The 12,340-nt window shown below is 40.6% G+C and overlaps 2 protein-coding genes across 7 annotated transcripts in view; one reads left to right on the top strand and one right to left on the bottom strand.

The window, feature by feature from the left end:
* MIPEP (mitochondrial intermediate peptidase) overlaps positions 1-12,340 on the top strand; it is a 213,321-nt gene that overhangs the window by 195,078 nt on the left and 5,903 nt on the right. The window contains exon 19 of the transcript XR_004178620.1: positions 5,205-5,364. The gene's annotated coding sequence lies outside the window, so the exon portion shown is untranslated. The remainder of the gene's footprint in view (positions 1-5,204; positions 5,365-12,340) is intronic.
* TNFRSF19 (TNF receptor superfamily member 19) overlaps positions 236-12,340 on the bottom strand; it is a 105,797-nt gene continuing 93,692 nt past the window's right edge. For 3 of the 6 annotated variants that reach the window (XM_003913670.4, XM_003913671.3, XM_009191636.4), the window contains 3 exons: positions 8,246-8,348; positions 7,193-7,598; positions 236-2,924 (listed from right to left, as the gene is read on the bottom strand). In XM_003913670.4, the coding sequence (XP_003913719.1) occupies positions 2,916-2,924; positions 7,193-7,598; positions 8,246-8,348 (518 nt within the window). In that variant the 3' untranslated portion in view covers positions 236-2,915. Of the gene's footprint in view, positions 2,925-5,361; positions 7,599-8,245; positions 8,349-12,340 lie in introns of those variants that run through there. The other 3 variants (XM_009191633.4, XM_009191635.4, XM_009191634.4) reach the window with 1 other exon arrangement.

Raw genomic sequence — 12,340 nt, 5'->3', positions numbered from 1 at the left:
CCGTCCCTCTCCGGAGCACAGTTTTTAGTGACAGAGCCTCGTTATGTTGTCCGGGCTGCCCTCAAACTCCTAGGCTCATGATCCTTCTGCCTCAGCCTCCTAGTATCTGGGACCACAGGCAGGAGCCGCTGTGCCCAGAGGCAGCAGAATTCTGCAAAATCCTCACATAGACTTTTGAAAGAAAAAAACACGTCTGCATCCACAAAATCAATCATTCTGTCACTGAACACATAAATAAGAATACCAGTGACAATTTTATTCGCAAATAAAAAAGGTATTACAAAACTAAGAATATGATAATTTACACATTTATAAATTCCAGTATGCAAAATAGCAATGATGAAATTTACATTGATTTAAGCTATTTTAAAGCAAGGATGGTTTTCCTTTCCTTTTTTTTTTTTTTTTTTACCAACACAGACAATAGTGCTTAACCTAGGTAATAGTAACATTAACACTTTATCTAAAGTAGAAAAATCTCTATTTAAAAATATATTCCATATACACAAAATGAGAAAATGCATGACCTTACTTGGTTGCTCCTGAAATCCTCCTCATTCTTGTCAACGAGCTTCTGCAGTCCGAGAAGCCACAGTGGTTATGCCCATTCAGCCACACGCATTACCCGACCAGCCTTCCTGACATCGGCACTCTAGCAGCTGAGTTTATTGAGTGCTATGGGATAATTCCAACAAAGGGAAGTGTAAATTGGATTTTTTTTTCTCAAATGTTGACAAAGTGTAAAATATCACATTGTTGTATATTGCTAGAGTGGTAGGGTAAAATGTCTTCATCTTGATACAAGTTACACAGGATTTATCAAATTCAGTAGCAAATGAAATCCATTTTCAACCCTAAGCAGTTCTCTGCTGATTGCAAATGATGTTTTGGGATTTTTGGCCAAAATCTCATTCCCATCAGTCTGGCTTTCTCCAGCCAGTGTTTGTCCTTGAAGTGAATCAGGGTTCTACATGTGGAAAATATATACAGGCTACACAAAGGAACACAGCCCTGCCCACTTTCATCATCTCTCTGTCATAACAGAAAGGACCAGATGGCAAATAGTGGCACGTATGTGAATTACAGTGAGGTCACGCAAGGAAACTCTGCTTGCATTTTCACAGCCATTGTGTGGTCAAATCCTAAATATTTTACATGTCCAAAAGGCAATTTTCCTAAGAGTTCATACTACCAAAGGATCATTGGTTTATACTTAAAAAAAAAAAAGTAATCCAGGAAAAAATCAATCAATTATGACTAGGCACTAGGCTGACATGACAGCTTGGGGGCTCCAATGAAACACTCATTTCCTATTTCAGGTGAGGGAATTGAGGTCACGAGATGTACCAGACACAGGCAAGCTAGTGAACACATACCAAAACCTGAAACTATGGAGAAAAGGCCACAAGAAAAAGGGCTCATTAAATGTTACTAATCTTTCACAAAGAGAGAAAACCGTGGGTAATACATGAGAAGATAAAAATGTCCTAGGAAAGACACATTTTAATATTCAGTTTACATGTTAAAAGACAGTGACTTGGACAGGGCAATTCCAAACCAAAATATTGTAGCGCACTCGAACATACTGATGTTCAAAAGTCTAAAAAAATGCCCTGTTCAAGTAAGTCCTCTCCAGGGCATAAAGAGTAAGAGCAAATGAACCATTCGCTGCTTTGTGACTGAACGGAGTTCATTTCTGTCTTAGCTCTAGAGACGATGCTAGTGTGTAGATGGTAGGGGATAGAGCACCTTAATAGAAAGAAACTCCATCCTCTTAAATCCAACACCGGATGGCTGAAGTAGGAGATGATGTGCTAACTAATCTTACACGATCAGAAGGAGCACGACAATGTCCTGGTCAAACTACACTAGGGCAGTTACAGCTGCTTCATCTAAACCCCTACAAATGGAGCATTTTCTTTTAGTCCTAACGTGTGGTGTGTTCTCATGGAAGACTATTGCAGTAGTAGGGGAAGCTGCTATGCTGTAATTTCTAAAGCCTTTAGTATAAGATACAATGCAAGTAAAAGGTCATTTATGTTTATAAATACCCTTTTTCTATAATCTTCTAAGCTCAGGCAGAGGGACAGATGCAACAAATGTTTCTATATCAACTGATTTTCATATAAATATGCCAGCCTTTGCATACAAGTCTCCACAATATGTGTTAATTCTGGGCAATGGGCTGCCCTTTCTCAGCCACATTCCCTGGCCCTGGTGTGCTCCTGAGATCAGCACCAGCGGGTGTGTATGAGACCGAGGCTGAAGTGTGGATTCCGGAAAGAGCTATCCTCCTCTGTCTGATTCCTCTCATTCAGTTGACTTCATCTAATAAACCCAAGATTTAGGCAGGCTATATGAAGGCCATTCTAACCACCTACGCGACTCAGTTTAGATGATGAAAAAGTGTCCTTCTCAAATAGAAACACTCACTTTTGAACCCATTCTACATAAAAGCTAAGGTAATTTATCTGACATTTCATAGGCAGTATGAAATTATTTCTGGAAAGAAAAAGTATACTCTGGGTCTTCAGTCTTGTAAAACCATAATCACCATGAAAATAAGCATGAAGGCATTTCTGTTTCTTGTTATATGTCCACAATCTCATAGGCTGCCAACTCAACCCATCCTTCTTTGAAGTCACTTTTGTGGCAGAGAAGCTCCTTATGTAGGAAAGATGCAGAGTATCATGAGTCGGCCTGGAGTCTTTTCTTGTTATTCATTGAGGTTTCAGCTTACAGCTGGTTTGGCTCAGAAGCAACTGGCTGAAAGGCTTCAAATGCCGTCAGTTTGGTTCAGATTTATTTTTGCCCCAGAAGCCATGTAAGGTCCAGACTGCTCAGTCCATAAGCCTAACAAAGGAGTACTCTTTGGGTTCCAGCACACACTTCTACTGCAGAAAGAAGCAGGTCCTTTAAGCTTCCTAAAACAGCAACAGAAACGAAGCTTTAGAGACAATGTCTTATAAATTAAATCTGCTAAATTTCAATGGTAAAGAATTATGCATAACTTTTACTAGTAGTACCCATGAATTTAATAGCACATGGACAAGAAACTCATTCAATAGTATCCAAATATCCAGCTACCCGTGTAATCTCAGGATAAAATAAAGGTTTTCATAACAATTCATAGTCACCCAATAACTGCAGAGTACTTAAAAGACGATACTGTAACCCATAGCAATCATAATGTATTAACAAACCATTCTTCTGTGGGCTTTCAACCTTATTCAAACATTTAAAGCTTCTTTCTTCTGTACTGTGTTCCTTTCAAGCATCTGTAGGTAAATATTTTAGGATTCTGTATTTCCTTTCTTTCAAAGAACAAATATGATGAATGAATAGTGCCATTCTTTATCTGCCAACTTAGTCTTTGAATGTAAAACTTCCATTAAACTATTAGAGAACGTTCAGAAATAGTTGGGAATAAGATTTATCTTATAACAATCTCCCTAGCATACTCACAATCCTTATCGGGAAAATATCCTCAGCAAAGTATAGCCATTAGACGTGTCCTTATCACAAAGAGCATGACCTCAGTGCACGAAGGGTGCAAGTGAAATCACTGAACATTTACTTCGTGTATTAACCCTTCACTAACTTACCACGAACTTGGCATTGGTGACATACCAGGTAAGTGTATGCAAAAAATTATTCCTAGGTCTAAGGAGATTATCTAGAAGTCAAATCTTAAGAAATACGTCCAATAACAGGAGATAGTTTTATCAAATACGTTGATTAACTGACATGGTTATAATAACTATATTAACCCTTCTGTGGGAGGCAAATTATCCTCATTTTGCCGATAAGGAAAAAGTAGAGATTTCAATAGACTGAAACACTAGAACCCAGGGTCCTCTCATGTTTCCTAACCTTCTTTCTGTCTCTTCCTGTTGACATTTTAAATGTTGGATTAAAAACAACCTCAAGAAATGCTTTTCCTGTAAGTACACAGGCTGGCTTTGTTCTCTCAAACAGCTCAGCAAAAAATGTTCCAAATATTTCAGTTTTGTTCCCTTCTGGAACATTATCTGGAGAGATGTGTATAGGAAAAACTTGATTCAAATCGAGTCATACAAACTCAAGAAGGCTCTCACACCTATTTGCTTTATCTGGAACCGTAACTATCATCAGATTATGGGTGATCTTAAATCACCCACAAGAAAACTAGTGTGTGCAAATGCAGGTTTTGGAAACAAATGCATCATGCGTTGAAATCATGGCCTCACACCACGTAAAGAGAGAAGTGCTGTTTGGCCACAGCTGCTCCTTATCCACCTCCCAGATGGACACACGTTGTTTTCCTGAGCTACGAGCGAGCTCACGTCATGGAGCCAAGCTAACTGAACACGGACCTGTGGAATGGATAAAATTAACGCGATGCCCTGTGCTTTGGTTCATCATAGTGAGCTGCTGAAATCAAATTATTGTATTTTATGTTTTAAGAGACAGGGTCTTGCTTTGTTGCCCAGGCTGGAGTGCAGTGGCATGATCCTAGCTCACTGCAGCCTCAAACTCCTGAGCTCAAGTCATCTTCTTGCCTCAGCCTAAAATCAAATTCTTTATGAGAAGTGAATGTGTCCTCTAGTTGGAAAATTAGCCTGTTGGGGAAAATGTGGGTTGGTTTTTTGAATTTAGATTGGGGAAAAAAAAACAAAACAAAAGCAAAACTACTTGAGTTAAACACTTGGTTGAACCTTGAAATAAAGAGGAGGACCACGCCCCCAAAGGCCTGCAGTAGCTTAAGGTTCATTTGCTACATTTCACAGATTATTAAGTGCAACTGAAGTTTTTTTTTTTTTTTTTTTTCCAGCATCTGGAAATTATTATCTCTTAAAATAGGCTCAAAATATTATTTACTATTATAGGGGAAAAATCAAAATGGTCTATATTTTAACAATTCCTTTTTAAAATTCAATGTCATACTTAGATTTATCTAAATTAATCTAACAATTATAGGACTACACATCTTGAAAAGTTAGTAAAAACCTTTCATTAATAAATTATGCTGTGCAACTTGAATGTAATATTTTCTCATCAGGTTCAGTTTAGATGTAATTGTAACTTTCTTTTCATAATGATTTGAGTTGAAAGTATATATAAATCATGAGAACTACCCTGCACGTCTTTCAAAAGAGTTAATAAGTCATGATATACCAATCTCACCACCTAAAGCGTGTTTCTAAAATATCATGTCCATACAGCTGTGATGACAGTGCTTACACAATCCTGTCCCCACCGCACCAACATGCACAGACACAAGCAGGCAATGAGGTGGCGCCGGGATGACCTTGTATGAAGATGTTCCCTGCCTTAGTCTCGGCAATGGACATCACAAACTTGGGAACAAGCTACAAAATTAAGGTGAGTGGTAATTCTGTTTCCTGACAAAATTCTGAAAAACAGTCGTCAGCCAGCTGCCAGCACCGTAGCCCTAGTTCCTCAGATGGTCTAACGAGAGTCACGGACGATGCAGTAGACGTGGCGAGGGCCCCTCATTTAGTGCTGCTGGGGGGCAGCTGGGCCCTCTGCTGCCGAGCAGGGGGGTTCCCCTGTTTCTAGCATCCTCCGATCCGTCGGTGGACGCTCTCCGCTGTGAAGGACTCGTTACATGCTCTCGGCTGCTGCGTCCTCTCAGCTCCTACGCTGTGTGGGGCACAGTCCATTCTCGAGACTTACACTCAACTAATTCTTAAGTCTTTTCTTATTTCTTATCATAACAATTTTACTAATTATGGATGGCTCAAAAGAACAAGACCAGTGAACAGCCTTTCCTAACTCCAGGCAAAGCTCAGAGGTAGATACTCTGTGTGTGTTAACTGCCTAATTTGTTTTCCCTTCATTCACTCATCTTCCTTCTCTTACTTCTCCATTCCCCCATTTTGAGAACAAAACCAATTTTTTCCCTCCAAAGCTAACAAATGTTTTCTCTATAGAATCCCCTGTAAATTCTCCAGATAATTTTTTTTTGTAGTTAAAAAAAGCAAACAAGGTGGAAAGGTGGCTTGAGCCCAGGGGGACGAGGCTGTAGTGAGCTGTGATCGCTCCACTGAGCTCCAGCCTGGGCGACAGAGAGAGACCCCGTTTCAAAACCCAAACACGAAAAGCAGAGAACAAGTACTGCAGACTTAGATCATATGTAACTTGTGAACTGATCTTAAAAGGAACACATCAGCATTCACACTTTGACTGTGCACTAAGTCTCTGATATAATCAGGCCCGCATACAGAAGCACATGGAAGCGAGACGCCTCTGGAGCAGGCTCAGCTGCCTCCTCCGCACCCACAGCGCTGATCTGGGGCAGGGAGGGACAGGCAGTGACAGCAGCGGCCTCTTTGTGGGGCAGGGTCTTGTGGGCCTGGGAGCTGGACTGTTGCTGTGACTCTGCCCTTTTACACTCAAGGCTTGACACTTTTCTTCTAGAACTTACACTAACAATACATGCGCTCCCATTTAAGGAAATGTTTACAAACATGAGGTCAAAATCAGCAAAGGCCACGTCCTCACCTGAAGAAAGCAGAGACGTGCCCGGTTACCCCAGAATCCTTTGCTGCCTCCAGTTTTGCAGCATGCAGAAAGCCCCATCTCTGCAGGTGCCACCCTCGCTCCACCCAAACCTGATTTTAAACCACTCCGTCTGAGAGGGTCTTATGACCCGGTCTCAGGTCACAACCAACAATCAATTTCCAGCCAAATCAATCAATCTGTCAAAGTAGAGTGATCCAGAAAACAATAGCAAGAGAGAGAGGAGGGAAAAGAGCAGCTTTAGGAGACCTAAATTCACAGAAACTTGGCAGTGAATGAAGTACATTTAAGTATTGGGCATAAGTAATAGATATATAACTATATATAACAGGAAGAAGTGAAGGTCAGGAATTGTCTGCAAGGTGCTCCCATATCCGACGCATCTCTCTCAACCAGGGCACGAGGCGGCAGGTGCTGTGCTAAGTGGTTGTATTTACAAAGAGGAATAAAAGAACGCCGCTGTACACTTTGCTCTTATATATTAGCTGTGTTAGTTTTTTTAAAAAAGACTTGAAATTTATTTTAAAACATATTCTACAACATACAAGAAATTAGGAAAGATGCAAAAAAAATCTCATGAGGTTCCCCCTAATTTTGTGCTGGGAACAGCGTTCTGGTCTAGTGTAAGTCAGTGCTATGTTCACAGGGAACCCAGTTGCTGCCTTACCTGGAGGGACGTCTGAGTGGCTGCGTGGATGACAGCGCCACTCTCCTGATCTAGCTGGCTTCTCGTAGTTGGTGCATCCTGAGTTGATGCTGGTTCTGCCAGTGTGTTGTTACATCTAGATAAATCCGCAGCTGCTGTAAAGTTTTCAGAATGAGCTTGGATTGGAACAGCCCCACCAACCAAATCTTGACTGCTATTTGAAGCCAAAGACGTTGAGCTGTCGTGTTCTGGACTGAGTGAAAGAATGTCTTCTCCAGTGAGTTCGGGATAAGAGTCACAAAAAGAGATGTTGTCACCACCCATGGGATTCTGCATCAGAGGCCAGGCGTCTGAAAACTCGCCACAGATGGACCGCGTGAGGGACCCGAAGAAAGTTGGCACCATCTCCCCGGCTGGGCCTGCGTTTCTGCACACACATTCAAAAGAGCTTAAAGTCTGTGATGGGGAGAAAAACACTACTACAAAGAAGCATGTCAGCCGTAATGTTCGGTCTTCTAGATGAAATATCTAGATACTAAATCAGAATTCTAGTGTTTCCTATTGTTATAAACTTGCCTCAATACAGTAAGTCAAATTACTCCATTTACTTGAAAACTGAATTTTGATCCCTCCTTCTAATTAATATAGTTACATTTAATCCAACGTCTAAAACATGCAGTTTCCTGTTTAGACAGGAAGACAGTTTAGACAGTTTCCAACGTCTAAAACATGCAGGGTCTCATCTGAGTTTGATTGAGTGCTATTCTAAAATAATAGTCCATGGGTAAAAATTACTTACATGTTAATTACAGATGACAGAGGTGTCAGAAATCATGGACATAAGACAAAAATAAAATTAATGAAGAGTAAAGTATAAAGAATGTTGTACTGGATACGAGTGACCTTGAGAGACCTACCTAATTCTTGCCTGAGAATTGCACCCCACCAATATCCAGAACATCATTAATATTTAAGAGGCGATGTTTCCATCGTTTCAGATGAAAATCGGTACAGTAGTAGAATGCATATTTGCACAGGCGGATATGAAATGATTGACTGAAAGCACCCAGTTACCTCGCCTGAAGACTGGCCGCAGAATGCACCCCACAACCAACAGTCGCCCGGTCGGGGCTGCAGGCCTTGTCACAGCACAAGGATGGGAGCAAGTGCACCGGCCCTGGGGAAGACAGCACAGGTGTGAAGCACAGTGCCTCCCTCCGGCAGCTTTCACCTCCGTAACACTCAACACTCCTCTTGGAAACTTAGATGTTCCCCTTTGGGTGACTTTTGGGGGAAAAGGAATACAAGGTTCTCTTTTTTTCTCATCTTAAACAAATGATGAGCCACTTACCTAAGGTACCGAGAGTAGACAGACTCATACAGACAGAGGAAGAAGGGGGGATGCTAGGGGGCTGGGGCAACGGGGAGACCAGGAGCTGTTGTTTAATGGAGACAGGGTTTCAGTTTGGGAGGATGAAAAATGTTCCGGAAGGTGAATGGTGGTGATGGTGGCACCTCAGTGAGAATGTACTTAACGCCACTGAACTGCACACTTGAAAATGGTTAAGATGGTGAATTTTATGTTATGTGTATTTCACTACAATAAGAAGTGGGGAGAAGGAATGAAGCAGTCTGTGGGAGGGCACAAAACAAGACTCTTGGCCCCACTGAGGACAGGAGGAGCAGGACAACTTTTCTGCTGAGTGGCCTAACACAGACGAGAGCGCGCGTGTTCGAACCCTCTAACTCCACACACAGACACATTTCTTCTTATTGCTAGCAATGGCACTTAAGGAATAAGTAGATATGTGCACACAGCTTTACAAACTGAATATACCACTGAAGCTGGATATATTTTGTGCTACAAAGATAATATAAGCTTAAAAATCTAAAATAGAGATTAGATAAGAAACTTAAAAATAAATCTTCTCAATCCTATAAGCAGAAAATAAACACTCATCTTTTTGAACAGCCTTCTTGATTTCTCACTCTGTCTATACATATATATATCATTCTGATTTAGAACCACAAACACACTAAAGCGCGCACACACACACACAGACTCACACACATACACAGAGGAGGACTTGGAGAAATTATATATTTACATATACAGCTACTGAAGAAATTATACATTTACATATATAGCTATATGTTTGTGTGTATCCAAATGTTCCATGAGGAATATCTCTTTACTTTTACAAACAGGAAAAAAATTATGAAACTACAGTCTCCCTTTTAAAAAATGAATGCCAAATATTGAGATGCAATCGCAAGCCTGTGTGAAACAGGATGACTGGCCTGCCTGCATCTAAGTTTCCCTCAAAGCAAGGCCTCCGCCCGGACCATCTAAACATACAGTGCTCTGAACCCGTTGAACTCACCAGGGTTTACTGCCACTTAACAAACGAGTGTCACGCTCACCATGGGACACTTCAAAATTGTTTTAAAGCAAAAGGCACTGCCGTTCCTTGTAGAAAGGCTGATTCCAGGGAAAGTACACGACAAATCTGGGACTTCTGGTGGCAGAAAGTAGGAAAGTGCTAAAAGAATAATGCGGACCTGTCAAAATGGCACATGAGCCAGACCGAAGGGAGTTCCAAATGCCGGGCAACATGAGCATCGGAATAAACAGTGACACCAAAGGGTTGCAACCCACTGAATACAGTCCACGAGTCTAAACTCACTAAGGTATATAAATAAATAAATGGAGAAGGAAAGTTCCTTCTTACCATAGGAAGCCAACTAATAAATGTGGAAAGAATAATGGAATTAGAAAGCCAACATTTGTTAACCATCATAGTCACGACTGATTCCAGTACGAATCATCAGAGCACGCTAAGCTACGGGGTGAAAGTTTGGGGTGTGACGGGATATTTACACAGTCTCCAAGTATCCTCTACAGGATATTTATTCATTACAAAGAGAACAGCAGACATTTTACATTGGAGAAACCTGGCAGACACCCCGTTAATGAAGTGACCAAGGTGAGCCTGACCAGGCACAGGCCAGACAGACAACCTCGCCTCCCGACACAGGGCGCTGAGGACCTAGCATCCCCTCAGTATTTCTGAATTGAATCCTGAGGAACGTCAGACAAACCCAAATTGAGTGTCGTTCTACAAAACTGTAGAATTTTGAAAAGTGCTGGCCTGTACTTTAAAAAAAAAAAAAAAATCAATATCATGAAACACAAATGTTAGGAGACTATTCCAGATTAAAAGAGACCAAACAGATTTGACAACTAAATCCGACAGAAGTTTTCAGAATTTTGTTTCGCTATGAAAGACAACACTGGGACAATTAGGAAAATGTGACTATGCTCTGTAGATGATATAACAGTACTGAATTAACATAAATTTCCTGTTTTAATAATTGTGCTGTTGCTATGTGAGAGAAAATGTTCTTAGGACGCAAACACTGATGTACTAAGGGGGAGAGGGACATCATATTTGCAACTGGATTTAAAATAGAAAATGAAAAACAAGTATACACACACACACACACAAGAGAGAGAGGGGATAAAGCCAATGTGAACATGGGCAGCATCATGTTAATATTTGGGGAATCTCGGTAAAGGACATGTGGGAGGTTCTTTGTTCTACGCTTTCGATATTTCTGCAATTATGTCAGATTCCTGAAATTATGTCAGAAGAAAAAGGTAAAGGGAAAAAAGGATCTGCCATTCAGGAGGAAGCACTTGAAATAAGCTGCACTGACCCAGGGCGTTGGCCTGGGGATCATTTCCGGCCCCAGTGTTCTGTTAGGAGGTCATGCAACAAGGCCATCTGTATATTTAATCTTTCTTCTCAGACTGAAGTAAGGTGAGGCAGAGTTTATACCAACTGCGTTTTATTACATTTAAAATTTAAAATTAGAGTTCATTTCTCCAGAAAGTTTTCCTACTTCTAACTCTAGTAACAGTGTCCACGGTATCATATCTAGGAAAATGTAATGCTTGGGGGTGTGTAAGGATCATACAGTCACCATTAATAGTGTCTAAGGGTCTTATCTGTGTAGACAAAGGCAAAACTAGATCCACACACCACAGAAAGTCTTGTATTTTATTCTTCACCCATTCCTAAAACAGGAGATAGTAATAACTACCAGAAAAAGAATTAAAATGAAAGCTTCTTATTCTATATAGTCATATGCTGCATAGCAATGTTTTGTTCAGTGATGGCCCAACAATACCATGGTGGTCCCGGAAGTTTATAATACCATATTTTTACTGTGCCTTTTCTATGTTTAGATCCACAAGTACTTATCGTATTGCAACTGTCTACAGTATTCAGTGCAGTCACATGCTGTACAGGTTTGTAGCCTGGGGCAATGGGCTACACCACATAGCCTAGCTCTGTAGGAGGCTATCCCATCTAGGTTTGTGTGCACTCTACAAGGTTAGCATAAAAGCAATGCATGGCTATATATACAACATGAGATTGGAACACTTAACTGACAATTTCTTGGGAAGATTGATTAGACAGTTCCAAGAAGACAAGTCAATCTAATGGGATCTAATGGGATATGGTTAAAACAAATACAGATGGCTTATTAGACAAAATGGTGCTATTAATATTGCTTCCATGGGTGCTAACAGACCTGTAAAGTAATAAGAGGACAGGGGACCTGGGGTAGACTTGTAGAGAGGGTGGTTGGCCATGGAGGGTTTTAATTTGCAGAGGAGGTGAGGTGGTAGGGTGGCGGGGGAGTGGGATGTGTAAGTGTAAGAACACGTGCTAAGGAATAGAAATACATAGCAAAGAAAATTAGTATTAAACACGCTCGCAGACCACAGTGTAATAAAAATAGAAGTACAGACTAAGAAAATCACTCAAAACCATGCAATTACATGGAAATTAAACAACATACTCCTGAATGACTTTTGGGTAAATACTAAGATTAAGGTAGAAATCAAGAAATTCTTTGAAACTAATGAGTACAAAGATACAACATTCCAGAATCTCTGGGACACAGCTAAGGGAGTGTTAAGAGGGAATTCATAGCACTAAACACCCAAATAAAAAAGTTAGAAAGATCTCAAATTAACAACCTAACATTACAACAGAAAGAATTAGAGAAGCAAGAACAAATCACCTCACCCCTAAAGCCAGCAGAAGACAAGAAATAACCAAAATCAGAGCTGAAATGAAAGAATTGAGATATGAA

This window comes from Papio anubis, chromosome 15 (genome assembly GCF_008728515.1).
Source record: "Papio anubis isolate 15944 chromosome 15, Panubis1.0, whole genome shotgun sequence".
Lineage (NCBI taxonomy): Eukaryota > Metazoa > Chordata > Mammalia > Primates > Cercopithecidae > Papio > Papio anubis.
This window is presented reverse-complemented; position numbering and strand designations above follow the sequence as displayed.